The sequence below is a fragment of the Lathamus discolor genome, chromosome 11 (genome assembly GCF_037157495.1).
Source record: "Lathamus discolor isolate bLatDis1 chromosome 11, bLatDis1.hap1, whole genome shotgun sequence".
Taxonomy (NCBI): domain Eukaryota; kingdom Metazoa; phylum Chordata; class Aves; order Psittaciformes; family Psittacidae; genus Lathamus; species Lathamus discolor.
The window spans coordinates 931,290-958,362 of NC_088894.1; the positions used below are offsets into that span (position 1 = coordinate 931,290).

Here is a 27,073-nt window from a genome sequence, read left to right on the forward strand (position 1 = left end):
CCGCCCTCCGCCCCGCAGCTCCGTGCCTGCGCAGTGACAGCGGCCGTTCGGCGCATGCGCCCCGCCGCCTCCTACCCTCTCCCACCCTACCGCACCCCCCCGGCGCGGCCCAGCAGCGCGGCGGGCGATGTGGCAGCAGCTCGGGGACTGCTGAGCGGGCCGAGGCCCGGCGGCGCTCCCGGCGGCCCACGGCGGCGCTGCCAGCCGGGCCCACGGGGTAGCGGCGGGAGCGATCCGGACCCCCAGCCGGCCGTGAGGTGAGGGGCGGAGGGGGGCAGGCCCTGAGCGACGCGCGGCTCAGCCAATGGGAGAGCTCGCTGCCAGGCCCCACCCCGCGGGGCTCTCCCGGCGGCTGATTGGTTGGCGGTGAGGGGCGGGTCCCTTGCTCACCGCCCCGCCCCGGTACGGCGGACGCGAGGGGCGGGACCGGGCACCGGGACCGGGGAGGCTGCCCCCTGCTGGCCGCCCCCTGCCGCCTCCCGCCCCGGTCCCGGCGGCAGCACGGCCCGGACCGCAGCGACCGACCGGAACCGCTCCCGTAAGAGCCGGGCGGCAGCGGCGGCCCCGGGCTGAACGTGCCCCGTGAGCCCGGCCCTGGCGGCGCGGACTCGCCGGTTTGCGGCCGAGCGAGGGCCTTCGGGGGTGGGAAGGGCTGTGCCCGGTGCAGGGGTGCGAGGGTGACACCGCGGTTACCGTCACACCGGGCCCCGCTCGGGGCTGCCGTAACCCTTGACAACGCCGCTTGCCAGCTTCCGCCGGCTGCCGTTGGGCAACGCCGGCGGAGGGGGGCGGGGGGAGCCGAGCCCTTTAACGGGCGGGGCGGGGGCGGGGTTGCCTCCGCCTCCGCTGCGCTCCGGGACTGGCGGAACGCGGCCGGGCCGGCCCGCAGCCACCGCAGCGCCAGAGCCGCCTCCCGCAGCCCGGCCCGGCCCGGCCCGCAGCCGGTGAGATCCGGGGGCTCCCTGGGGTCCAGGTTGGTCTCCAGGGACCGGGGGGGGGGGGGAATGGCAGCCGGTCCTTGGTGCAGCTCCGATCCGGTGGCCCTGAGTCACGGCAGAAAGGAGCTCGGTTTAACGATGAGCTGCCCGCATTAGCGGCCCGGTGCATCTCGGAGCTATTGGCATTAACCGTTTCTTTGCCTCTCTCCTCTGCTGTGCGTGCAAAGGTCAGATGCTCCCATCGGTGGTGCAGAAGGAGAGCGGGGTCGGGAGCTGCTGAGTGCTGATCTGTGCGTGCTCCGGACCATGGACTCATTGAGGGCGCCCCAGGTGTGAAAATGTCCAGCAGCAACCGGGCGTTAGTGATTGACTTTGTGTCCTACAAGCTCTCGCAGAAGGGCCACAGCTGGAGCCAGCTGGAGGAGGAGGCTGAGACCAGGACTGACTTTGCAGCCGAGGAGGTGGAGATGGACGGCGTCCTCAACGGGAGCCCCTCCTGGCACCCGCCTGCCAGCCACGTAGTGAACGGAGCTGCCGTGCACCGGAGCAGCCTCCAGGTCCACACCATGGTTCAAGCGGCCGACGTGAGGCAGGCGCTGAGAGAGGCGGGGGATGAGTTTGAGCTGCGGTACCGGCGGGCGTTCAGCGACCTCACATCCCAGCTCCACATCACCCCCGGCACCGCGTACCAGAGCTTTGAGCAGGTAGTGAACGAACTCTTCCGCGATGGAGTGAACTGGGGGCGCATCGTGGCTTTCTTCTCCTTCGGAGGAGCCTTGTGTGTGGAGAGCGTTGACAAGGAGATGCGGGTATTGGTGGGACGCATTGTGTCTTGGATGACCACCTACTTGACCGACCACCTAGATCCCTGGATCCAGGAGAATGGCGGATGGGTAAGATCTCCTCCCTGCCTGTGTCCTCCCTCGCTCCGGGCTGGCGGTGGTGCTGGTCAAACCAGCAGTGTTTGTGTTAGCTCATGTCCTAGACCTTGGAGGGACATCAAGGGGCACCTGGCCTTTCCCTCTGTGCTCTTATCACTCTGTGCCAAGAGGGTCAGACCACTGCAGTTAATGCTCAGATGTGTCCTTCTCCATCCCTGTTTGTTCTCCTTCTCCCTGTATGTTACGTAAAAGACCTGTTCTCCAGGAGCCTCTGGGAACCTAATGTCACCCAAGCTTGTTCTTCAAGCAGGAGCTCTTGGGCATGTTCCTGGTGTCATTTAACAGCAGGGAGTGGAGCTTCCTCCTCTCCGGACACCCTGTGTGTGATTTGTTGAGGTAACAGTGACTTCATTCTGAAGACAAGACTTTGAGTTTTGCCATGCTCACACGGAAGGGACCCCCCAGCACCTCCTGGGGGGCTGGTGGCTGCTGGGGCCTGAGGTGGGGACAGCCTGCACCCTGGACCTGCAGCTGCTTCCCTGCTTGGCAGGGAGCGATGCTCCCAGCTGCCCCAGCAGCAAACCCCTCAGCTCCCTCCCGGTGGTGAGGTATTACCATGAATAAGCATTTCTCCAGGAAGCATTCCTGGGATGCCAGGTCCGGCTGTGCCGTGCTGCTGGGAAAGGGAGGTCTGTGACCTATACACGTCTTCAGTTCTCTTTCTGCTGCTGCATCTCAGTGATTCCCTGCTGGTGTAACCTTTACCGGTGCCCACTGGGAAGAGTTCAGGCTGTCAGGCAGGGAATTGCCTTGCTGGTGAGCTGAGGCCTTCAGCCTTCCTCATCCATCAGCAGGCCCCTGCACCTCGGGAAGGGGCAGGAGCCTTGGAGCTGTGCACCCTCCTGATAGAGGAGAGGTGCAGGAGCCCCGAAGAGCTCCCAGCTCCTTGCACCCGGCTGGCCATGCTGGGGACCCCAGAGAAGGGAGCACCCATGGAAAGGGAGCACCCAGGGAGAAGGAAGCAGTTCACCCACGGTGCAGGAATTCCAGGAATGTGGCTGCTCTGGGGCACTGCCTGGGTGGGGCTGCCCAGGCGGAGGAGTTTCGATTAATGATGGGATCTGCTGCCCATTTCATCGGGCTCTTGGCGGCCCATCAGCTCTCTCATCCTGCGCATCCCCCTGGCCAAATGCTGAGTTCCTTCGCCCTCCCCTCTGGTTTTGGCTTTTAAAGGCACAGCTTAGTCTTGGCATTGAGCGCTGAGATGGAGGTTTCCGAGGGAGGCTGTTGCTGGTGGTGACGGATTGGGCTGTATCCTGGAGACCCGGCGATAATGCAATCTGATTTTTTGTAAATGAACTCTCCGGGGGGGGGAGGGATTTAGATTAAATCACTGGTGGAAAATCCCTGCTCCTGCGCGCAGGGAATGGAGCCCCTCCCCCCGCCTCCCCACCCCCCCTGCCAGGCTCGTCCTTTTTTTTTTTGTGTGTCTGTCTCTAAATTAATCGTTTGGAGCAAATATTGGTTCAGCGGATTGCGGAGGGGTCAGGACTCCTCTTTATCTGACCCTCCCACCAGCTCTGCCTTTGAAGATCGCCGTTCCCTCTGTTTCCCACCCAAGGGAACAACCTTGCTCCCTTCTTCTAACCTTGAACGGGGCTTCTGACTGCGCTGCCTGGGCTGTGCTGGTGCCTGAAGGGGACCTGGGCAGGGTGGTAAAGGCTGTAGTGGGGAGAATCCACCCCACCACCATAAAACCCCAGCACTGGGCAGCTTGTTTGATGTCTCAGTAGCTTTCCTCTGTGCTGAGGTTTCACTGTGTCCTTTTTGGGGCAGCTGTGCCACTCCACATGAAGGACAGTGCAGCAGCAGTGGGTCTAAGGGATATCTATCTCGTATAAGGGCTCCCGAGTGCCTCACGCATGGGGATGCTTCCCTTTGCTCTCACTCTCCTCCAGCTGCAGGCACAAAAGCAGTGGCCTGCTGCCAGCTCTCCCTGCAAGTGCCACCCTGCACTTGCTGTGATGGAGGGTTCCTCTCCTGCCACCCTGTTTGCACAGGGAGCCTGTTTGGTGCATTGAGCTGTTAGAGCCTGTCCCACGCAAACAAAGCTCTCCCCAAAGGTGCAGCAGGCAGAGCCTGGGAGAGAGATGCAAGTTGTGGCAGGCCCTTGGTCTGTGCTCTGCAGCGCTGCAGCATTGCTCTTCCTGGAAAGCCCCGCTGAGAGAGGGAAGGAGCATGGCTGCATCCCCAGTGTTGCACAGCCGGGCTGCGTGCGTAGGAAGCGCTTTCATTCCCCACCAGAGGAACAAAGGCGAGCGTAGGATGGCAGCGGGATGCAGGTTGCCTTTGGAGGGGCCTGTTGAGGCTGCTGTGTGCTGGGCTGCAGCACTTCTGCTGCAAAGGCTGCTTTGAGGCGAGGGGGAAATGGTAAATCTGGCTGTGGGGTGAACGTGGGTGTGTTTTGTCACGTTTGCTGGCTCTTGGGTTGCCTCCTCTGCAATCTGGCACTGAGAAAACAACCAAACAAGAACAACCCGAGGGGGGCATTTAATAAGAGCCAGAAGAGAGCTGCTGCCTCTGTGAGCCATCAGCACCAACGAAGAGGCTTTTCTGGGGCAGCTGCTTTGGCCAGGACCAGGTCCCGTTGGCTGGGAAGTTCAAACGTTGATCCCAGTGGGGATGGGGAATCGGGAGGGGAGAAATCTGGTGGGGAGGGAGCGCGGCAGGCAGAGAGGTACTGACCGTGCTTAATCTGTGTGAGAGGGAAGTGAGCAGTAGCTGCTGCCTGGCTGTGCCCCTCCAGGGGATGACAGCTTCTCCTTCGAGGCTGAATCAGAGTGGGCTTGAAGGAGGGTGTTCTGTGAGCCTCGGAGGTGGATCTGTGGACCCAGAGGCAAGAGGCTTCCTGGTTCCATGCGTATGATGGGGACCAGCGCGAAGGGCAGTGTCAGGCTGGGACGGAGAGCAAACAGCATCTTTGTCACCAGTGTGTGACATCTGAATCCTGACAAACTGGGCCTTTCCAACCCAAACTGTTCTATGGTTTTGCATCTTTTACATTTTCTTCTTGAATGATAGGAAATGACTCAGCCTGTGTCATACGACAGCACAGCTGGGATTGCATCCTGGGCTCCTGCTCCAGCCTCCTCAATGGTTTCAGGTTGAGAGCCAGCCTTTGGTTCTCAGCTCTCTCCTCTGCCCAGGTATCCCGCACAAGCCTTCCCTGCAGCCACCACGTTACCTGGGTGATCCCAGGTGCTCCAGGATCCTCACATCTTCTCAGTCCAAGCTTTTTGGGCAGCGTGGGTTAAGCACACGTTTGAATTGTGCTGCTGTTGTCCCCCAGGTTTACTTCACAGCCTGGATCCCTGCAGCTGGGATGATGCCCCCTTTGTCATCACCTGCTTGGGATGAAAAGAGCACTGTCCTGCCAGCCTTGTCCCATTGCAGGACTGGGGATCCCTCCCTGGCCATGGGAACTGGCAGGGCCTTGGCTCGGGCTGGCCCCTGGCATGGCTCTCCCAGGTAGCTCTGTCCTCACTGGAGGCTGCTCTGGCCTGAGCCTGCAGATCCCTGCAGCTCCTCACCCTGCCTGCGACCTGGGAGGCTTTTCTGCAGCGCTCTCCAGGAAATGCCATTGGAATGACTTCCACTGCAGCTTCCTGCCCGGCCCGCAGCAGCATTCCTGCTGCTGGAGCAAGACCCACGCAGAGGCGAGTTTCAGAGCTCTGCTCTTCACCCTGCTCGCTCGCTTCTCCTTCACTGGGGCCCTGCCCTGCTCTTCCTCGCTGCCTCTGGCTGTGCCTTGCAGTTTGATTCCGTTCCTTAGATCTGTGATCAGAGCAAGGGCCTGCAGAGCAAAGCCCCAGAGCCCATCCGAGGCTCAGAGCAGCCCACTTAACCCCGTGCTCTTCCAGCAGAAGGGATTGTGTTTCCTTCCCTCCCAGGGGAGCCGCTGGGAACTGGGATTTGTAAAGCACTCCGAGGTTCTTTAATCCGGAGGATGGAGTGTCATGTAAAAAAAAGACCTGTGAAATAATTAACAGAGTGTTTGGTGCTGCTCTGTGTTCACAGCTGCTCCTGGTAATGTCAGGCTTCCCCATCACCCTGCTGCTCTCTGAAGCAGGATCTGCATCCCCCTGCATGCTGCTTGGGCTCTCTCCTGATTCAGAAGCAGTTGCGTGTCCCACCATAGCACAAGCAGAGGGAGCAATGTGCTCTTTTCCCCTGTGGAAGCTGCAGCTTTCTGTGGGTTTTTGGGCTGCTGCAGCTGATGGAGCTCCTGTGTGATCTGTGATGTGGTTTTACCCCGGGAGCAGCGATACCCAGCCTGGGTGCAGGCTGAACGATGCTCCAAGGCCTTTGCTGGAGCTCCTCTCCTTTGTTGTGTACCCGGCTGCTGGCAGCTGAACGCACGGTCCCATCTCGACGTTACAGGGAGCGTTTCTCAAGCAGCTCTTTCCCCACTAGCTGTAGTGCTGGAGTATTCCCAGGAGGAGCTGGGGGAAGGGAAGCAATGGATATCAGTTGTGGAAGTGTTGCAGACCTGCTGAACCGCGAGGTGAGGGATTAGCAATGGAGCAGGAAGGGGCTGAGGGAGCTGCTCCCTCCCCACCAGTGACCCCGATAGCAGAGGGGCTTTGACCTGCTGCTGGCTGATTCATGGGTGAAGGAATGCTCTGCTCTGGGGTGGCTCTGCCTTGGGGTGGCAGGAAGCAGCCACACTCCTCCTCCCCACTCCCGGAGGTTCCCCTGAAACACTATTGTTCTGAGCAACTAAGATTAACGCGGATAATGAAAGGCATGAAAGGGAAGCGGCTCCCTCAGTGCCAGGGCACTCCTTAGTTCACTGCTCTGGCCTTGGACAGGGAAACTGTTCCTCCTCCCTGCTCCTCACCTGGAGGATGTGCACAGGGGTGTTCGGCACAAGCTCTCTCCACAGTCCCGCTCCCAATCACCCTTGGGATGCCAAGGGATTGAATCAGGGGATGCGCTTTGTGCTTCCCCACAGTGCACCATGGAGGGGACACCGGGGCTTTGCCGCTCGCACCGGGCTGTGGCTGGGGACGAGGGTGGTTCTTGGCCACGGCAGCAGCCGGGCCCAGCGGGGTGAGGGTGCAGAGCCGTTGGCAGATGGCCGCAGATGGGTTCACCGGGGCGCAGGTGTGGCTTTGGGAAGCTGCCTTCTAAGAGAGACATCAGTTTTGAACCCAGGAGGCTGTGGGGGGCTGAGCCGCGGCTCCGCGCGCCGGGGAGCTGTGACCTACTTGTGCTCTGGAAACGCTCGAGTTCTTCATAGTTGGGTATTTTGCTTATTTTCTCCTCATGTTTAATTTAGTTCCAAGAAAGAAGGATCCGAGGGCTGAGCAGCACCGGGAAGGAGAGCCGTGCCTGCGGGCAGGAACGCCGGCCGCAGCTCCTGTGGGCAGGAAGCATCGCTCCAGCCGCCCGTGTCTTCCCTCGGACACGTGCTCACGTGTACCAGCCCAGTGCTGTCTCTCAGGATCTCTTTAATGGGAAACCCAGTGCACTCATCGCTGCTGCTGCTGCTGCCTCCAGGGTAGCGAGGGAGGGAGGAGCGGGATTCAGAGCTTTAACCAGAGAGGCCACGGGGACTGTTTGAACACTGTGCTGTAACTGCTCTGCCTTCCCTCTGCTATGTGAGCGGGGTGAGCGCGGTGTTTCGGGAGGCTTTGGGATGGTTGTTCTCTCAGCCAACACTTGCATTCACACTGCGAGCCCAAGGCAGGGTAATAGGCTGTATCTGCAAAGGGGAAGTTGAGGGGTCTGTGCGATTCCCTTGGGGAGAGCTGCTCGAATTTATTGCATTATCCTCCTTCCTGCTCAAGCTCGTGTTTGAGCTGTGTCTGCAGACGCAGTTCTGACTTAAGTACATCCAATTAGTAGCTGGCTTCTGGCAGCAGCATCCTGCTGGGGGACATGAGCCCTGGAGATGAGGAGCATCCAGTGGGAGCAGGGCCAGGCTCAGCCGTTCTGCTCCTGATCCAGGATGGACCAGGAGCTCCCCGGCTCTGAGCTCAGGGGGAAAGTGAGGCAAGAACAAAGAGCAGGCAGGTTCTCCCTGTCCCACCGCCAGCCAGGTCCTCAGGACTGAAACCAAGCACTCCAAAACGTGACAGTGGGGCAGCAGACAGGGCCTGGAGCAGGAGCTGCTCATAGGTGTGAGAGGGGTGACGGGCAGAGCTGTTCAGGGACCTGCTGGGGGTAGGACTGTGCCAGATAGGAGGGAGCTGCTGCTTCCTGAAGGAGCATGGATGGGTTTTCCTTCTGCAGGAGGGCAAAGGGCTCTTTAGGAAGCTCAAAGAGGCCGGGGCTGGCACGGCGCTGGTTTGGGTTGAATGCAGCTGATGCCACGCTCAGGTGGAGCAGCACAGCTGTGTGCATCACTTCGTTAGTTCTCCACACAATACCAGTCCCATCTGCACCTCAGGCTGGTTCGGGCCATCACTGGGGCTGAGGAAGGCTGGGGCCAGCACGAGTGCTGTGCAGAGCTGTGGCAGTGCCAGGGCTCTGTGTGTGTGAGCCGTGGTGAGCTGGCTCTGGCTTTGGGCTGGGTGTGTGTGTGTGGGCCTGGGTAGTGGCTGGGTGACACACGACTTACGTATGGAGAAAATGAGCTCTTGCTACCTGTAAAGCAGCCATAATAGTGTTCCAAGTGCTTCCATCCTGTAATGACATGGCTCACCAGTGTGTTAAACTTGCTGGAGAGCTAATACCTTTTATTAGAGCAACTGACCTCATTTAGAAGCTTCCAGCGCACCAGCCAGTGATTATTGCGTGCAACAACACGTATGGAGGAGCCCAGGGCAGGACACAAAGTCTCCTTCTCGTGCTGCATCCCTCTCTCCAGCCTTTGCTGCATCAGCTGCTGCCTCCGCTGCTTCCTGCCCTCCAGCCAGCCAGGAGTTTGCTAAAAGGGACTTCGTGGCTTGAATCATTTGAGATTTCATGTGGACTAACAGGAAGTGAAAACAGAATGAGGACATCTTCCTCCTCTTCCTGCATCTCCACCCTTTCCCCTTTTTCATTCAAGTGGCATGGAAGAATTACAGCAGCCTCGTGAGATGCTGGGGGCTGAAGTGGGAAGCGGGGAGGCTGCTCCGGGGTGCGTGAGGATGAATGGCTCGAGGTGGGAGAGCCCGCTGGGACCCATCTCCTCTGGGGCCTGTCCTGCACCTCGCCTCGCTCCCTCAGGCTCTGGTAATGGTGCTGTTCCCCGCAGGGCGGGTTTGGGTCAGGCTCACGGTGCTGTTAAGGACCGGGAAGCGCTGTTTGCATCACAGCTCAGCCCCTGGCTGGGGGGGGAAGGTGGCTCCGCCGTGGCCACACGCGAGCACATCACGTCCCCTCGGCGCAGGTTCCCCCATGGTTACACAAGGGCAGATTGCACAGGAGCTGTTGATGTCCGGCAGCAGCGGTGACAAGGTGAAAATGGAGCTCTGTGCCCCGGTGCAGGGACCCTGCCGAGGTGCCTGTGCCCGCTGCGGCGAGCAGATAACCATGACATGAAAGCCTGAGCCCTCCCCTGCCTCCCTCGCACAAAGGCTCTGCTGCGGGGCTCAGACACCATCTGTCCGGTGGGGAGAAGCATCAGAGAGACCGTCTTTCCTGGGACTATTCCACTTAATGCCCTTTGGAAAACAATCCCATTCCCAGCAGGTGCTAATCTCTTGAGTGGATCCGGCTCAGCCAATGTGTTCTTTGTCCCGCAGCCGCACCGCTGCCGAGCGTGCCCAATCCCGGTGCTTCCGCACCTTTGGGAGCCCTCAGCCCCATTAGTTCTGGGAGAAACACTGATGAAAGATGGATGCAAGTGGATTAGTCACTGGCACCAGCTCCGGCTGGAACACACATGAATGTTTCAGGAGGTTTCTGGAAGGGAGAGCGCAATTCCCGGCTCTCCGTGTCGTGCTGTGCGCAGCATCTCCCGGGGCAGGCACGGGGGTCAGAGCTGTCACTCACCCCTTTTATGTGCTTGGGAAATGCTGGAATCGTGCTGAATGGTGCGGGGTTAGTGCAGGTTCCCTGGCGCTGGTGATGGAACCAGTTTGACAGGAGCTGCCGCGGCGAGGATTAGGGCTGGAATGTGCGAGTGAGGGCTTGGTTCTGCTTGGAAAAGAGCTGGCTCCGGCCCTCGCCAGGCAGAAACCCCGCAGGTTTGTTGGGCTGAGGCCCCCAGGACAGCCTCCATCCCTGATGGCGAGGGGCTTGGCCAGCCAGGAGGAGCGCAAGGCAGGGATGTGCTTACTCTGTTAACCCCTTCGAGTTTATGGCTGCATCCCTCAGCATTGCCAGCTCTGCTCAATGCAGAGCCCTGGAGCTTGGGCTGGGGCAGCACCCAGCAGCATCCTAGCATCCGCAGCACCCCAACACTGTTCTTCCCAGGGCAGGAGATGCAGGAGATGCAGCAGGCGGGTGGCATTCCCTGCCATTGTCATGGAGATCAGCAGCTGCTTCCCTGGAGGTCACCATTTGCATAACAGTTAGAGCTGGGTCTCTGGAGCATTTGCACCTGCACTGTGCTGTCCCCAGAGCCCCTTCGTGTCCCCATGTCCCCACAGCCTCTTCCCCTCCCCATTTGGAGCCTGCCCAGGGTTCTGATGGGGACCAAGGTGGGGATCTGGAGAAGCTCCGAGGCCTCTGCCTGGGATGGCACGCTCCCGATACTACAAGCAGTGCTGCCTGATGCTGCGGGCACCCTCCTGTCGCTGCTGCCCTCCCTTCAGGCCTGGGCTTCAGACAGGGCCGGGGGTGATGGGGACAAGCATGGGTGCGGTGTCAGGGTGAAGGGAGGACTTCCAGGATGTCCCTTCCACTTCCGTAGCACAAAGGGCCCCACTGGGCTGTGCTTACAGGATCCTAATAGTGGCCTTTGGGAAATACTTTTGTTTGCTTGCTTTCCTGAAGGATCATCTCCTTTCCCCTCTCTTGTAGCTCCGGGTTCACATATGTCGGTCCCATGCGGAGAGCTGGCAGCCTGCAGGGGCTCGGGGAGCAGGCTGCTCCATGCAGGGCTTTGTGTGTTCTGTGCCGAGCTCCTGCCTTGCTTTTTCCACGCTTGGGGCACTGCTCAGCACAAAACTGTTCCCAGCATCTCATTAACAAACGGCTGGTCATGCAGATGGGCGCTCCTGCCTGGAGAGCAGTGTTAGACCCCTCAGCAGTAACACAGCTGCAGTCACAGCAAAGGTAGAACAGCATCAGCCTTGTTTTCAAGTGAAACAGTGCCTCACGGTGAGTGCTGGGTTGGGAGGCAGATGCTGCGGCTCGTGCAGCTCTAGGGCAAGCACTTAACTTCCTGCACCTCTGTTGGTCCGGGTGGGAACAATCCTGATGTATCCCATGGGAGGTTTCTGATAAAACACGTTGGGCGCCGTGGGTGGGAGAGGCTCCTGTGTGTGCTGAGCTGGTTCCTGTGCCTGGCCCCAGGGTTGTGGTATTGGGGTGGGGGGAGCTCTGTCTCTCCTGGGGTCAGTCTCTGTGCTGAAGCTGATGCCATTGTGAAGAGCTTTACAAGGGCCTGTAGGGCTAGGCCAAGGGGAATGGCTTGAACCTGCCAGAGGAGAGGCTGAGATGAGCTCTTAGGCAGAAGCTCTTCCCTGTGAGGGTGCTGAGGCGCTGGCACAGGGTGCCCAGAGAAGCTGTGGCTGCCCCATCCCTGGCAGTGCTCAAGGCCAGGTTGGACACAGGGGCTTGGAGCAAGCTGCTCCAGTGGAAGGGGTCCCTGCTTGGAGCTGGATGAGCTTTAAGGTCCCTTCGACCCAAACCAGGCTGGGATTCTATGAACAGTCCCACTAGAGCCCATATCTGCTCTTTCTGCTCTGCCCATGGCTCACAAGAGACCAGACAGTGTTGTTCATTGCAACATCTGCTTCCTCCGTGGGTCAGTGTCACTGAATCCTCTTTCCCCAAGCGTTGGTGAAGGAGGAACCTGCTCTGCTCTCCCTTAATGGGATCCAGGAACGGTTCCCCCTCCACTCAGCTGGGGAAGCTCTTGGGCAGTGCTGGTGAATGAAACCAGCTGAACCCTGGGCGGGGGGGGGCTGAACCGTTGGGTTTCCCTTCCCCTTTCCAGGATGTGAGCTCTGGCTCAGCCGCACCTCGTGCTCGTGAGAGCACTTTGGGTCAGAGCTCTCCTCGATGCCCCAGTGTCGTCACTGGAGCTGCCGCATCCCCCTGGTGCTGGGCTGCGTTCTGGGGCACTGCAGAACCTCCCTGCCCAGCTCTGCAGGGCCCTGGGCACTGCTGGAGCCTGATCTCCAGCTTCTCTGTCCTTGCATGCAGCAGGAGCATCCGCAGGGACCCGCTTCCCCAGTGAGTGCTGGTTTAGGCTCCAGCAAGGAAACTCCTTCCCTAGTGCTGGGGCGGGTGAGAGGCAAAGCCGGGGGAAGCCTTTACGTAGACCTCACACTGCTTCCTCATTGCCTGGCCCCGAGCATCCTCCTCTTGGACGGTGGGGAAGGGGATGTGACGGGTGTTTGGTGGTGGAACAGCCTGTCCTGTCCTGTGCTGTCCTGTCCTGTCCTGTGCTGTCCTCTCTGGGTGGAAGGGCCGATGGGTGCACAGGGTGGGTGGCTGGGACCCTGCGGTGCCGCTGGGGCCCTGCGGTGCCCTTGGGACCCGGTGATGCCATTGGGACCCCGCGGTGCCCTTGGGACCCTGCGGTGCCGTTGCTACCACAGTCCTTGTGATCGACTCAGGAATTCCAAGTATTTCCTCTCAGATAAAGGTGACTGGGGGAGGCCAGAAATATCCGGACGTGTCTGGGCAAGCCTGAGATCCCAGCACCGATCCCAGCACCGAGAGGGCAGGATCGGTGCTGGGAGTGCTGAGCTTCAGGTGCAGGGCCCGGGGCCGGGTGGGAGCCGAGCAAGCTGCCATTCCCGAACCCTCAGCCCGCTCCCAGCACGGAAGGGAGGCCGCTGCTGCCTGGTCCCCCCTGCCCCTGCTCTGCGATCGCCATTGCCAGGGCTCACATCTGGGAGCGCAGTCGTGCCGGGGCTCCTGAGGGCAGGCACTGCTCCCCCCCCACTGCGGGTCCCTGCAGCCCCAGCTGCATCCCAGCATCTGCTGCTCCCTTCCCGGGGGAAGGAGAGGGATTCGCATCCCCTCCCTGCTCTCCTCCGCCTGTAGCAGCCGATAGCTCCCGCTGCCCCCTCTGCATTTATCTCTTGCTCAGCAAACGCTTCCTTTTCTGAGAAGCAAGGCCCAAAAACTCACTTCTTGGAAGCGCCTTTCCCCCCCCACACCGGCTCCTGGCACACACCGTGGAAGGCAGCAGCCGCTGCCAGCTGCCTCGGGGGGCCCTCTCCTGGTGCCTGCCTGGGTGCCCCTTCCTTCCTTCCTTCCACCTCTGCAGCCGGCCTGGGGGTGGTGGGGCCGTTCCATCGGTGGGGCTGACCGTCAGTGGGGCTGACCTTCACGGATCCTTAATAATCCTTAATGAATCCTCAATAAGTGGCTTTTCCTGGGGAAAAAGGAGGGCGCAGCCTCCCCCTTGTTCCTCCCTGGACGGCCCCTGTGTGTGAGCCGCTGGCCTGCCCGCGCCGGGGGGCTGTGCAGCACCTCGAAGTGGGGAGGGAGCTCCTGCCACACTGTGTGGAGCCGTGGGGATGGTGTCACGGCCCTGCAGAGGGCTCGGGGTGAGCAGTGACGTGCCCTGGGTGCTCCCAGCACCCTGCCCAACGTCTGCTGATACCTACTCATGGTCAAGGGGGGTATTGAGATGCTGGAGATGGTGCTTGGGGGGCAGAGGTGGTGCTGAGGTGCAGGGGCGGTTGCTCAGGTACCCTGTGGCACGAGGCCTGTGGCCAAGAAGAGGGGCCCATCCTGCTCCCTTTGAGCAGCCTTGTGTGGTGCACACCTTGCTGTCAAAAGCTGTGTGTTTGTGGCGAGGGGAGGAGGTAAGCACATGCTGTGACCACGCTGGGGGGGTTTGGAGGAGCCAGAGCACTGGTACCCTCTGTCCATGAGTGATGGAGAGGCACCTGCCTAAAGAGGCTCTCGATCCCAGGTGTGATCCAGGCACTGAACTGCTGCAGGTCCTGTGGCAGCGATTGCAGCTCTCTGTGGGCTCTGGGCAGGTATGGGAGGCAGTTTGCAGGCAGGGCTGGCAGAGCGGGCAGGGGTGGCAGAGCAGGCAGGGGTGGCAGAGCGGGCAGGGGTGGCAGAGGGCAGGGGTGGCAGAGCAGGCAGGGCTGGCAGAGCAGGCAGGGCTGGCAGAGCAGGCAGGGATGCTGCCCCTGCCTGGGGGAGGCCATGGTGAGTCGTGACACAGGGGCAGCGTCCGCCGGGCTTATCTGTGCTTCCCCAGAGCCACCGGGTTACTGGAACTGCTCTCACTTATCAGGGAGCAGGGACCTTGCTGGGAACATGGGCTCGAGGCGCGACAATGGCGAGCTCCTGCTGACGCCAGCCTGGGCCCGGAGCCTGGAGCTCAGCTCCAGCTCCTCCAGCCCCAGGGCTCCTGCTCGGCCTTGATAACCCTGGGGGTAAAGGCCCCTGCACATGGACCCCTCCTTCGCTGGGGACCTGAGCAGCCATTGACTGGTGATCCATGGTCCCTGGGGGAGCAGAGGGTGGCCCCGTGCCATGGGCGCCGCATGGGCGCAGGGGCAGACGTGCTCTCTGGTGCTCTTCTCTGCCCCCATCACCCCCAGTCCAGGCCATGCCACGTGTCCAGTGCTGTCACCTGCCTACCCCAAGGACAGGGGCTGTGGCCCCATCCTGTGCATTGCCTCTGCTGGGATCTGCCCGGCTCTTGCTGGTGCTGGAGGTGAGGGGCTGGAACCGGCCGGTTCGGACGAGCCGGGCTGGAGTGGCTGCATTCCTGGCCAGGCCTCCTGCTTGGCCGCTGTCCCCAAGGGGAAGGCAGCAGTTTGGTGTCCCAGTGTCTGCCTTTGCCACAGGGCTTCCTGAAATCCAGCTCGTGGTGCAGAGTAACCCATGCCGGCCAGGATGTGGCAGTGCTGGTGGTGATGGGAGGCTCCAGTTCGGATGCAAAAGGGATGAACCCTGTGGGCTCCTGCCCCATCCATGGGCACCAGCCCTGCTGCAGCTCCCCACACCTTGGCCAGGGGCTAAAGCCCGGTGTCCTCCTGCTGCAGTGATTTCTGTCCCACTTTGATGCTAATATTAGAGAGCCCGCAGCACGTGATGGATGCAGCATCTTCCGCCCTGCCCGCATGGTGCTCTCCTTGCACATCCTTCTTGGCATCCCCTTCTCCCGTGACTGATCCTGTGCTTCCCCATCGCCCTCTGTGCATGACTCAGAGCAGGGAGGCCCACGGCATCTGTCACCCTCCTGCTCCCCGCCACCGCCTTCCTGCCCGCAGGAGCCCGGCGGCATTCCTGCCCCACGCCATGGGGGAGAAGCATGAGGGATGGCCTCTGCTCCGCTCCCAGCCCTCCGCTCACCGCTCCCCTCTTCCCGCAGGAGCGCTTTGTGGACCTCTATGGGAACGATGCTGCTGCCGAGGTGAGGAAGGGCCAAGAGACCTTCAACAAATGGCTCCTGACCGGGGCGACGGTGGCCGGGGTGCTCCTGCTGGGATCCCTGCTGAGCCGCAAGTGAGCCGGCCCCGCCGCGGCCCCCCCCAGCCACTACACTCCTCCCGAGCCCCGCGGGGCCCCCCCCCGCGCCACCGCTCCTCTCTCGTAGCCCCCCCCCCCGGCTCCTCATCCCTCCCGTTGTGTTTTAAAGGCGCTGAGGCCACGGCAGCACTTCAGCCACCAGCTCCCACGCTGGGGGGACCCGGCGGGGGGGGCAGAAGGTGCCCCCTCCCCGCAGGGTCCTCCAGGTCACTTGGAAGAGAATAAACAGACTTATTTTTGCATGTGTGAGTGCGTGCGCGTGTGTAGATGTGTCACTAATGTAAGGTGCCCCAGCCAGAGCGAGGGTCCAGGCTCCCTGCTCCCGTCCCAGGCATGCCCAGGCCCTGGGAAGGGGCAGGGTGCCCGCTGCGATGGAGCTTCCCTGCAGCATCCCGCTCCCGTCCCTGCTTCCTCCAGGCAGAGCTCATCCCTGTGCTGGAGGGGAGTGAGGAGGAAGAGGCAGAGAGGCTGGAGGCAGCGAGCTCTGCCCTCACCGTCAGCCCCTTTGTCCCCAGGCACCGGCTGCCGGGAGCTGATCTCAGTGAGGACGGAGCCTGAGGCTGTGCCCGGTTGAAGGGATCCTCTTCCTCCTCCTCCCTCTGAATGTAAATGGCAGCCGGGCCTGCCCTGGGCTGGCGAAGGACGGAGGCAGGCGAGGGGCAGAGCCTGAACCAGCCCCTGCCCTGGCACGGGGGCCCCGGGGGATGCAGGGACAGGGGGAGCGATGCAGGAGGGGAAGCAGAGCCCTGGGAGCAGCCCCCCCATGGCCCATCCCTGGGGGCAGTGAGGGTCGGCGCCAGCCCAGAGCCTCATTGAGGCCATCGGGAGCCACTGGCCCCATAGCCCAGGCAGACCCTGTCCCCGGCGTGGCTGTGACGGGTGCGTGCGGCAGCTTCAGAGCTGAGCTTAGCTTCCAGAACAACCCCCCCCGGCCCGGCCAGCGCCGCGGCCCCCGCTCTGCTGTACAGACCCCGTAGGTTTTAACCCCTTTGTGAATACTCTTTAATGCTATTTTTGTTATCTCGTCTGTCCCTATTTATGTGTGGGGCCGTGCTCCCTGCAGAGGCCAAGGGGGTGGAGGCGGGGAGGGGGGGGGGGTTCCTGCCTGGCCCCCCAAGCACGGACTCGTGCTCCCAGTGCAGGATGCGCTCGCTGCAGGAGCGGATGCAGGGAGCAGCATTTGCCCATTGAACGCTTTGGTTTGCAGGTGGAGGTGGGTCCACAAATAAACTCTTGTCATTGGAGCTGCTGCTGGTGCTGTGGTCTCTGTGAACACCGGGCTGGGGCCGGACGGGGACGGGGAGGGATGGGGTGGCCCCAGGAGGGGTTGCTGTTGGTTGGCCTCAGGTGCATGGCTCCGGCAGGAGCAGGGCCCTGCTCTGCCCCTTCTTTGCACCAAGGCCAGGCCCAAATGCTCCTTCTGTTGCCTCATGAAGGGGCTGCGTGCACTGATGGTGGCAGGGGAGCATCCACAGTGCTGCCGGGAACAGGGGAAAGCTGTCAGGAGACCTGGAGAGGGGCTTGGGACAAGGGCCTGTAGGGACAGGGCAAGGGGAATGGCTTGAACCTGCCCGAGGGGAGACTGAGCTGAGCTCTTAGGCAGAAGCTCTTCCCTGGGAGGGTGCTGAGGCGCTGGCACAGGGTGCCCAGAGAAGCTGTGGCTGCCCCATCCCTGGCAGTGCTCAAGGCCAGGTTGGACACAGGGGCTTGGAGCAAGCTGCTCCAGTGGAAGGGGTCCCTGCCATGGCATGGAGGAGCTTTAAGGTCCCTTCAGCCCAAGCCATTCCGCGGTTCGGTGCTGGCACCAACCCCAGCCCCCCCTCCCCAGCACGCCCCAAGCGCAGGGGACCCCCCAGCGCCCCGCTGCGGCTCCAGCGCCCCCGGCGCCGCCGGGGCAGAGGTGGGACGCGGGCGCCACCCCGTGGTCACAGCGGGGAAGCGGCCGCGGAGCCGCGGCGCTGCGGAGCGGGGCAGAGGACTTGAACCCCTGCGGAGGAGCCCCCCGGGAGGGGCGGGGGGGGGGGGGGTCCCGCGGCTTGTGCTGGGGGCAGCGGCACTCGGATGGTGACGGTGAAGGGGACACGAGGCACCCGGTGTCACGGCTCGTGCTGCAGGTCCGTGGCGATGAGCATGAAACCCTGCGGGAAACGGGGGTGAGGTGGGGACGAGCGGGGTCCAGGGAGCAGCGGGGGGGGGACACGGGAGCAGCACCCACCTCGTGCAGCGAGAGCCGCGGGTTGAGCAGGCGGAGGCCGTGCGGGGTGGGCAGGGGGACACGGGCCTGGAGCCACTCTGTGGGGAGAGCAGAGCGTGAGGGGGCGGCCCTGGGGCAGCTGGAGGGGCACAATGGGGACAGGAGGGGACAGCACGGGGACATCGCTCACTGTTGGCTCTGGGCACCCCGAAAAGCCTCAGCCCCAAGCTGAGCAGCGTCTCCAGCCTCTGCACCTGCGGGACAGGGAACCCTGAGCCCGGCACGGGGCCCACAGCACCCCCAGCGCCCCCCAACCCTGCTCCCAGGGGATGCAGGGGACAAGGCTCCCCTGTCCTGTCCCTGTCCCCAGCACGGGCACTCACCTCCACCGGACCCACGTGCGATGTCACCTGCGTCACTCTGAGCCTGGAGGATGAGAGCAGGGTGAGAGCCAGGGACAGGGATGGGGACTGCCCCCTCCCAGGGAAGGGACGGCTCCAGCTGAGCACCCAGCCGCTACCAGTGCCAGGGCAGCAGATACAGGCGATACGGGACCCGGGGAATGGGAGGAGCTCCCGGGTACATCCATGGGGAGGCCGGACCCAGCACTGGGCACTCACCCCTTCAGGCTCATGGTGGCCCCGAGCCTGTTCCCGGTAATGATTGGCTTCCCCGTCACATTGGCATCCTGCAGCAGGAGGTGTTGGAAAGATCGGAGCAGGGCAAGCCTGCGTCACCCAGCATCACCCAGCATTGCCCAGCATCACCCAGCATCACCCAACATTGCCCAGCATCACCCAACATCACCCTGCATCACCCAGCATCACCCAGCATCACCCAGCATCACCCAGCATCGCCCAGCATCGCCCAACATCACCCAACATCACCCTGCATCACCCAGCATCACCCAGCATCACCCAGCATCACCCAGCATCGCCCAACATTGCCCAGCATCACCCAACATCACCCTGCATCACCCAGCATCACCCAGCATCACCCAGCATCACCCAGCATCACCCAGCATCACCCCAGCGTTATCCAGCATCACCCAGCATCGCCCCACCTCCCTGCGCCACCCAGCACCAGGCACTCACGATGTCCAGCAGGAAAGCGGGGACACGGGTGCCATTGGGGAGCAACACGAAGGCCTCAGTGGAGCCGAAGAGGGCCCCGTGCACGGCATCGGGGTGGCAGGAGAAGAGCGGCTGCCGGCGGGCCCAGACCTGCAGCTCCATGGGCTGGTCCGGGAAACGCTCCTGCAGCTGAGGGGGAAGCAGGGCTGGGCTGGCACCGGCACCAACCGGGGCTCCCGGGGGGTACCCACCAACCCGCTGCCCTGCGCATCCCATCCTGCCTGCGTCCCGTCCTGCCTGCGTCCCATCCTGCCTGCATCCCGTCCTGCCTGCGTCCCATCCTGCCTGCGTCCCGTCCTGCCTGCATCCCGTCCTGCCTGCGTCCCGTCCTGCCTGCGTCCCGTCCTGCCTGCGTCCCGTCCTGCCTGCGTCCCATCCTGCCTGCATCCCGTCCTGCCTGTGTCCCGTCCTGCCTGTGTCCCGTCCTGCCTGTGTCCCGTCCTGCCTGCATCCTGCCCTACCCCACATCCCACCTCTGTCCCTTCTCCCCACGTCCCATCCCACCCACAGCCACCTGTGGGGTGAAGATCCCGAAGCTTTTGGTCTTCAGCTGGACCGGGAACCGCCGCAGGAGCTGGAAGGCAGCAGAGGGTCAGGGTGCTGGGACAGAAGGCGTGGGGACACCCCGGAGGGGGCAGCTCTGCCAGACCCGTCCCTACCGTGGCACTGGAGATGTTCCTGCGCAGGGCCCCAGCCATGAAGTAGGCGAAGGCGGCCGAGTTGGCGACGAAGTCGGTGACAGCCACCAGCAGCATGGGCTCGCGTGCCACCGGCAGCGCCACCGGCAGCGCCACCGGCAGCACCAAAGAGGGCCTCTGCTGGGACTTGTGCACCCTGAAGAACTCTCCCTGTGAAGAGAGAAGGATGGGGGGGGCATGGAGGGGTGGATGCAGGGGTGAGGAAGGGATGATGGAGGGATGGATGGAAGGGTGGATGGAGGGGTGGATGCAGGGGTGGATGCAGGGGTGATGAAGGGATGATGGAGGGGTGGATGGAGGGGTGGATGGAGGGGTGGATGCAGAGGTGATGAAGGGATGATGGAGGGGTGGATGGAGAGGTGGATGTGAAGCTCAGCCCTGCTCCCCTGCGCTCAGCCCCGGGATGATGTTACCTTGATGGCGATGTCCCCGTGCTCTGCCGTGATGGCCGGCGGCCCCAGCAGGGAATGGTCGATGGCGACGAAGGCGTCCACCTGGGTGGACACTGCAAGGACACGGGGGAGGCTTTGGGGATTCAGCCCCACTCTGGGGTCCCGCAGACCCTGCTGGGAACCAGCCCCCCCCATCCCACCCTGCCCGGCCCCAGGGGTCCTTCACGCACCTCTCATTTGCTTCAGGGCATCCTCCAGCTTGAAGACACCTTTGCGGAGCTTGATGCAGAGCTGGAGGCAGAGCAGGGCATCAGTGAGGCTACGGATGGGGGTCCCCAAACCTCTCCCTGTGCCTGCCACGGAAGGGGGACTCCTGGACACCAACACCCCATAGGGCAGGGGCCGAGCACCCACCTGCTTGTTCAGCTCCTGCTGCAGGGTCCCCTGGAGCGGCTGTGCCAGGAGGTTGTAGAGCCAACTGTGGGGCAGAGCAGGGACCTCACCACCCAGCTCATCACCACCCCACTGCGGGCACCGGCGGCCCCTGCGTACCAGGGACAGGAGGGGAGCGGGGTCCTGCCTTACCTGTGCCCGCGGTGAAACTGCAGGCGCAGGTGGGTGCCGCGGGCGTCGCAGCCGGCGCTCCACAGCGCGGGGCGGCCGTCGGCGTCCGCGCTCAGCCCCAGCACCGCCGCCACGGCCAGGTCCTGCACGTGGAGCTCCAGGGAGCCGCGGTCCTGGCTGCGGATGGAGGGGGTGAGCACGGGCGCAGCGCTGCCCCCCCGGTCCCCATCCCCGTCCCCATCCCCGTGCGGGACTCACACGGCCCCCAGGCGGGCTCCCCACTCGGCGCTGAGCCGGATGCGGGCGCCCAGCACCGTCAGCCTCAGCCCCACGTCCTCGGCGAAGTCCAAGCTGGAGTCGTTCACCTGCAGCTCCTGGATGTGGATCCTGCGCGACACGGACGGCCCAGGCCTGAGGCTGCAGCCGGGACACGGCCGGGATGGGGACAAGGACGGGACGGGGACCCCGTGCGCAGCTCTTACCGGGGCACGGTGTAGGTCAGCGTCCCCAGGAGCGGGATGTGGTAGGAGCCCTCCAGGTCCAGCTCATGCTCCTTCAGCAGCAGGGACTGGAGCAGCTCCATCCCAAAGCGTCGGCCTGGGGCAGAGCAGGGATGTGACACCCAGGAGAGGGTTTGGGGTCCCCAGGTTGCTGGGAAGGGGACAAGCAGGACCGGGACAGCAACCCTAAGGATGGTGTTGGTGGGGCTCTACCCGCAGACGGGGGGGCAGACACCTACCGAATTCCAGTGCCCTCCGGGTCAGCCGGGCCGTGATGCCAGGGTTGGTGCCGGGGTTGGTGCCGGGGTTGATGCCAGGGTTGATGCTGGGGTTGATGCCAGGGTTGGTGCCAGGGTTGATGCTGGGGTTGGTGCCGGGGTTGGTGCCGGGGTTGATGCTGGGGTTGGTGCCAGGGTTGGTGCCAGGGTTGATGCTGGGGTTGGTGCCGGGGTTGGTGCCGGGGTTGATGCCAGGGTTGGTGCCAGGGTTGATGCTGGGGTTGGTGCCGGGGTTGGTGCCGGGGTTGATGCCAGGGTTGGTGCCGGGGTTGGTGCCAGGGTTGGTGCCGGGGTTGGTGCCGGGGTTGGTGCCGGGGTTGGAGCCGGTGATGGGCGCGCAGGCGCTCAGCAGGAGCAGGAGGCAGAGCCACGCTGGTCCCAGAGGAACTTGGGAACGGTGCTGGGAGCTGGCGGCTGGAGCAGAGGACGCGGCCATGGGACCCGCAGATGGGCAGAGACCCCATCCCCAGGCACCGGCCAGGGCTTATATGGGGACAGGGTTACATCAGCCCCTGCGCACGCGCGGGGCCACCGCAGCGCTCCGGCACCGAAAGCCCGGCCTTGCCCAACGCGTGACTCAAAGGGGAAGCCGCTTCCCCGTTGTTTCCCACTCGTGGGAGCAAGGGGCAGGCAGGGTCCCACGGCTGCGCTGCTGCCGGCCCCGTGCCACAGGCCAGGGCTCCCCATAGGGACCCACGGCTCCGTAGGGGCACAGAGACCCGGCCACGGTCCTGAGGGGCTTTGGCTATGCCGGGACTGGAGGTGATGGAGGAGCACGGGGATGGAGAGAGTTGGTCCCAAGACAGAGGGAGCTGCTCCGGTGGGGCAGGGCTCAGCCCACTCGCAGTGGGGAGCAGCGGCAGCTCCCACTTTGGGAACGGCCCTGGGGCCCCTGCACTGGGGCACCCGACCGCCGGCGGGGCCAGGGCGGCTGCGGTGCGCTGGGACCATGGGGGCAGGCAGCGTGAGAGCAGAGCTGCGCAATCCCCTCCGAAAGCCCCGGCCGCAGACGAGGAGCCGCTTGCGCTGCTGCTGGTGGGACTGTCCCGGGGGGAGCCCCAGCGCCTGGGCTGCGGCCGCCGGGGCATCCAGGGCTCCCTCCAGGGGTCCCGGGCTCCACCCCAGCCCCGTGAGGGTCCCCTCAGCAACCTCAGCAGAGGGTCCACAGCGCTGGGCACTGCTCCTCTATGGACCCCTCAAGAGCAGCTCCTGCTCAGCCGGGACCCCCAGTACCACCAACCACGGCTGCAGCGATGGCCATGGCCACCGGCAGCATCCCAAAGGCCAGTGCTGACCGCGGCCACCGGCCCCATGCCCGCCACAGCCCCTCCATCCCCAAATACCCCCCCAAGCACCAAGACTCACCACGGCTGGTGGCCACAGTGCCCCATTCCATGGGAGCCACAGGTCCCACCGCTGGTCCCCGCTCTGCCATGTCCCCGGGGCCGTACGTGGCAGTGACCAGCTCTGACACCCATGTCCATCCCGGGCTGGCCGGGCTGGTTGGACCAGCACGTCACCAGCTGCCCGGTCCCTAATCCCTTCCGGGATGAATCAGGCCCCATGAAAACAACCGGGGAGCGGTTGGGGCGCAGGCGGCCGCGGGGCTGGGCCCTCCGGGCATCCTGGGGTGGCCAAATCCGGGATCCCGGCACGTGGCCGCAGCTCAGCCCTGCTCCGAGCCCGGCCCGGCCGTGCCAGCCCTTTGGCAACCCCGCTCCGAGCCCCCTGCCCTGAGCGGGGGATGGCCGGGGTCCGGCCGTGGGGCACACGGGGCTTGGGCAGGGGGTCAGGGGCTGGATGTGGGGTCCAAGAGCCCAACTGCCCACGGCTGCAGCCGGAGCTTCCACATCGACCGGCAACGAACGGGGCAAGGACGGCTCCGGGGCGGAGCAGAGCCCCCGGGTCCGGTTCTCCCCTCACCGGGACCCTTCGGGAGGGCGGTCCCGGCCGCGCTGTGCAGTGCGGGCGGGCACCGGGAGGGGGACCCACTGAGCACCGCGCTCCGGGACCCGGGGGGAGCCGCGGCGATGGAGGGCACCTGCGGAGCGAGGGAAGGGAGAGCAGCGGGATGGTAGAGGGGAACTGGGGGGTGATGGAGGGGGCACCAGCGCGATGATAGAGGGGAACTGGGGGGTGATGGAGGGGGCACCAGCGCGATGATAGAGGGGAACTGGGGGGTGATGGAGGGGACATGAGCGCGATGATAGAGGGGAACTGGGGCGTGATGGAGGGGGCACCAGCGCGATGATAGAGGGGAACTGGGGGGTGATGGAGGAGACATGAGCGCGATGATAGAGGAGAACTGGGGGGTGATGGAGGGGACACCAGCGCGATGATAGAGGGGAACTGGGGGGTGATGGAGGGAAGTGATGGCAGTGTCACGGGGGGGGAGTGATGGAAGGGACATCATCCACAGCAACCTGGAGCCCACGGCCCTCCATGTCACCCAACGGCTGTGTCACAGCCAGGACTAGTGCCCCAGTTGCCCAAATACCTGCTGGGCTGGGGAACACCAGAGGGCAGACACACACACACACACACACACGTGCATGGAGCTGTGAGCATGCCATGCACATGCCATGCACCCCCGCTTGCCCCCCAGCCCCTCAGGAAGGTCCATTCACAGCTGCGGCAGGAGGCAGCTGGGCCCCGAGGTGTTTGTGAGTCACAAAGGAGCTGAGGGCAGCGCTGCTGCGGGGGCACCCCCAGCCCGCGGGGTTGTGCAACCCCTGATGCAACTTCCTTGTCCAGCACCAAAACAGAGCCGCAGGGACAGCACCGTGGGGCCTGCACCCACTTTCCCTTGGGGCAGTGCAATGGGAGCATCGCCCACAGCCTTGCACCCCAACACAGCCCCCGGAACGCTGCAGGGTCCCTGCTGGAACTCGGTGCAAGGACAGGCCTGTGCTGCACTCACCCCCATGCAGAGACACTGGGACCCCCCAGTCTCCAGGTGGGCACAGAGCGCTTCACCCAGCTCCCAGCACCATCCCTTCACTGCATCATCCCATCAAGGTGTCCACACAGGAGAAACACATCCCAGTGCTGCTGCAGCTTCCTACCGCAGAATCCGGGGTACACCAGCCCCAGCACCCCGTGTCTTGAGCCTGGGAGTGAGGGGGGAAGCAGGACATGGAGCACACCGGGGTAGCTGCCTGGAGGTACAGTGCTGAGACAGGTCCCACAACAGCAGCACTGGGGGGACTGGGACCAGCCCCTGGGGCACTCCAGCACCCACCCAGCCCACACTGGTCCCGATAGAATCCCCCAGTTTCAGGCTCCCCGGGGGGCCATCTCCAAAGCCCGGGGGTTGCGGGGGGGAGGAAGCAGAGACGGGCCTGGTCATCAGGGCTTGTTTAATAACAAAACTCCAGCTATTGTAGAACAATATTCTCCAGCATCATTGTAATATACAATACGGGGAATGCTCTCAGCAATCTGAGAAGGATACATCGGGCAGCACCCCCGGCCCGGGCTGCGGGGGGATCCCCCAGGGGGACCCGGGCTGCAGGCGGCCACTGTCCCGGGATGTCCGCGGCGGGCCCGGAACGGTCTCAGCGGCAGAGGATCCGGTCGGCGGAGGGCACGCACGGAGCCTGCGGGAGAGGAGAGCGAAGCGGGCGGTCAGAGCCGGTCGGGGATGTCCCGGGGATGGAAGGGGGCAAGGAGGAAGGGGCACCCCCGGCGCTGATAAAGCGCAAGGGGTCCGGGAGCCGGCTGGGCCGGCGCAGCCCGAAGGGAGAGCGGGGCCGGTACCGGGGGGGTCCGCACTCACCTCGGGGGCGTCCCCGGCGGCGGCGGGGCGGGGGGGCCCGCGCTGCAGCGCCAGCTGCAGGTCCCAGATGTAGTCGATAACGTGCTGCAGCAGCTCCACCTTGGAGACCCGCCGGTGCCGCGGCAGGGTCGGTACGAGCGCCCGCAGCCGCGAGTAGCAGCCCTTCATGTCGTACAGCAGCGCGGCGGCCGCTTGCTCCGCCGCTCCCGGGGACACCCCCGGCCCCGGCCCGCAGCGGGCGGCCTCCCCGGGCCGCACCGCCTTCAGCGCGCCCCCGGCGCCCGCGGGCAGCGGCGAGGGGACAACGGCAGCGACCTTCATAGCGCGGGGCAGCGGGGACAGACCGGCGGCGGCGGGACCCTGCGGGCGGACAGCGGAGCCCGCGCCCCGCCGCGCCAATTATAGTGCGCGGCTGATGGAGGGGCGGGGCCACGGGGAAGCAGCGGAGCCAATGGCAGCGCCGCTGGGGTTAGGACGGCCCCGCCCACCCCATTCATGATGTCCCGAAGGGCAGCGCCTTAAAGGGGCAGCGGCGGCGGGGGAACACGGGGGTGCGGGGCGCCGGTGGGTGCTCCCCCGCCATCGCCGTGGGCAACCGCCCCGTGGGCCGCCGGGGCCCGGCTCCCACCGCCCCGCTCGCCCCCTGCCCTCCCCCCCCGCCGAATTCCCGGCCCCGCCGCCCCCCGAAGGCCCAGACCGTTAGACGCCAGGGCCGTGACGTCACCCATTCATAAAACCCCGCGCGCTGTCAGCGCGGCGCCTCGCGGGCGGTGCCCATGGCGACGGGGGAGGGACGGGCGGAGGTGGGGGGGGGGAACCGCGGGACCCCCGCGGGGGCACCGGGCAGCCCCGCGACCCCCGGGCCCCCGTTCGGGCCCACAGGGCTGCCCCGGTCGCACCAGGAGCTGGGGGGGTGCGGGTGCAGCTCGGGGGGGCACCGGGGCCGTGGGAGCTGCGGGGGGCCGCTCCCGGGAGGGGGTCCCGCCGGGGACCGTACGGCGCCGGTCCCTGCCCTCAAGGGCTTCCGATCCCGGCGGGAATTGCTCGTTATCCCGCACCTGCAGCATCCCCCGGCTCGGAGAGCTCCGGAGGGGACCCTGAGAGGGACCCTGGTACCCCCGGAACAGTGCGAACCAGGGCAGGAGGAGCAGGCAGAGCCACGGGTGTGTGTGCGCGTGTGCGCAGGGACACACGTGTGCACACATGGAGACATGTCCCTCACACCTTCACACCCCCCCGATGTACGGACACGCTCACACACGTGCACAGACACGTCCATACGCGCATGCACACGCACGGATGCAGGCACACACACGTGCACGCACTCAGATACACACATACACAGATACACTCCTTTACGTTCACCTGCGCACTCTCATTCAGCTCGCATGCACCATGTGGGTGCTGAAGCAGCCCCCACTGCCCCATGTGTACCCCCAAGACCGCACTGCTGCATTGTTGGGCTCTGCCATGAGCAAAGCTGGTGCAGGGCCAGGGCACCCAACAGTGCAGCTCCAACGTACCCTGACCCTGTGGCAAGACAGGGCTGTCAGCATGGGCTGCACCACAGCAGTGGCACGGAGGTGATGGCACCTTCATAGTGGCATGGCCACGGGCACCTTGAGCCCTTCTTGGCTGGAGAACGCATCACGCAGACCACCCCAGTGTGGGTGCAGGGGGACACGGCACCCTGCCTTTTGGGGTGCGGGCTGGGGGCCACCCTCCCGTGCTGGCCATGCTCAGAACGGCTGCAGGGAGCCGAAGGCCTCCCCTCCTCTTCCTCCTGTGGTGTGGGGGGCAGCAATCCCGGGGCGCACGCTGGACTGCAACCCTGCCCGCGGGGAGCGGCACCCCTCGGCCCCGCCGTCCCTGCTCCCGCAGCGCTGGCGGTTCCCCGGGTGGGCACGGAGCCGGGGTCACCCCCCCCATTCAGGGCTCGGCGGAGGGGCTGGTGCTGCCCGGTTCCCACCGCGGCTCTCAAAGCCGATAATTAGCCCCCATCTGGCAGCGGCGGCCGGGCCGCGGCGGGGAGGCGAGGACATTGTGCACAGGAATGCCTTTCAGAGCCGCGCCGGCCGGGCGCCGCCAGCTGCACCGCCA

The 27,073-nt window shown here is 64.3% G+C and overlaps 3 protein-coding genes across 7 annotated transcripts; 1 reads left to right on the forward strand and 2 right to left on the reverse strand.

Annotated features, from left to right (window-relative positions):
- The first annotated feature begins 99 nt into the window (after nucleotides 1-99).
- Nucleotides 100-16,680, forward strand: BCL2L1 (BCL2 like 1). 5 transcript variants are annotated; one of them, XM_065691727.1, is made up of 3 exons: nucleotides 100-257; nucleotides 1,166-1,831; nucleotides 15,279-16,680. In XM_065691727.1, the coding sequence occupies exons 2-3, from the start codon at nucleotides 1,277-1,279 to the stop codon at nucleotides 15,414-15,416; spliced, it is 693 nt and encodes a 230-aa protein (XP_065547799.1). In that variant the 5' UTR covers nucleotides 100-257; nucleotides 1,166-1,276; the 3' UTR covers nucleotides 15,417-16,680. The 5 variants fall into 5 exon arrangements, with proteins under 5 accessions (XP_065547799.1, XP_065547798.1, XP_065547796.1 ...); XM_065691726.1 differs by lacking the exon at nucleotides 100-257 and adding an exon at nucleotides 411-538; XM_065691724.1 differs by lacking the exon at nucleotides 100-257 and adding an exon at nucleotides 836-973.
- A 511-nt stretch (nucleotides 16,681-17,191) lies between these two features.
- On the reverse strand, nucleotides 17,192-21,891 carry LOC136020558 (bactericidal permeability-increasing protein-like). Its single transcript, XM_065691729.1, has 15 exons — nucleotides 21,157-21,891; nucleotides 20,900-21,014; nucleotides 20,676-20,804; nucleotides 20,439-20,594; nucleotides 20,268-20,331; nucleotides 20,084-20,144; nucleotides 19,875-19,966; nucleotides 19,423-19,611; nucleotides 19,278-19,337; nucleotides 18,725-18,892; nucleotides 18,251-18,318; nucleotides 18,014-18,056; nucleotides 17,821-17,884; nucleotides 17,652-17,728; nucleotides 17,192-17,574 (listed from the first exon to the last, which is right to left on the reverse strand). The coding sequence occupies exons 1-15, from the start codon at nucleotides 21,629-21,631 to the stop codon at nucleotides 17,533-17,535; spliced, it is 1,803 nt and encodes a 600-aa protein (XP_065547801.1). The 5' UTR covers nucleotides 21,632-21,891; the 3' UTR covers nucleotides 17,192-17,532.
- Nucleotides 21,892-24,537: 2,646 nt separating this feature from the next.
- On the reverse strand, nucleotides 24,538-25,656 carry ID1 (inhibitor of DNA binding 1). Its single transcript, XM_065691284.1, has 2 exons — nucleotides 24,974-25,656; nucleotides 24,538-24,794 (listed from the first exon to the last, which is right to left on the reverse strand). Exons 1-2 carry the CDS (start codon nucleotides 25,292-25,294, stop codon nucleotides 24,753-24,755), a joined length of 363 nt encoding a protein of 120 aa, XP_065547356.1. The 5' UTR covers nucleotides 25,295-25,656; the 3' UTR covers nucleotides 24,538-24,752.
- Between the last annotated feature and the right edge of the window lie 1,417 nt (nucleotides 25,657-27,073).

What these genes read in the sequence shown, in the direction of transcription:
- BCL2L1 (XM_065691727.1), top strand. Translation starts at nt 1,277, where the DNA reads ATGTCCAGCAGCAACCGGGCGTTAGTGATTGACTTTGTGTCCTACAAG. An exon ending in TCCAGGAGAATGGCGGATGG is followed by an intron (nt 1,832 to 15,278) that starts GTAAGATCTCCT and finishes CTCTTCCCGCAG; the next exon opens with GAGCGCTTTGTGGACCTCTA.
- ID1 (XM_065691284.1), bottom strand. Translation starts at nt 25,294, where the DNA reads ATGAAGGTCGCTGCCGTTGTCCCCTCGCCGCTGCCCGCGGGCGCCGGG. An exon ending in CCGCCGGGGACGCCCCCGAG is followed by an intron (nt 24,795 to 24,973) that starts GTGAGTGCGGAC and finishes CCTCTCCCGCAG; the next exon opens with GCTCCGTGCGTGCCCTCCGC.
- LOC136020558 (XM_065691729.1), bottom strand. Translation starts at nt 21,631, where the DNA reads ATGGCCGCGTCCTCTGCTCCAGCCGCCAGCTCCCAGCACCGTTCCCAA. An exon ending in TGCCCTGAAGCAAATGAGAG is followed by an intron (nt 19,967 to 20,083) that starts GTGCGTGAAGGA and finishes GTGTCCTTGCAG; the next exon opens with TGTCCACCCAGGTGGACGCC. An exon ending in CGCACGTGGGTCCGGTGGAG is followed by an intron (nt 17,885 to 18,013) that starts GTGAGTGCCCGT and finishes CCTGTCCCGCAG; the next exon opens with GTGCAGAGGCTGGAGACGCT.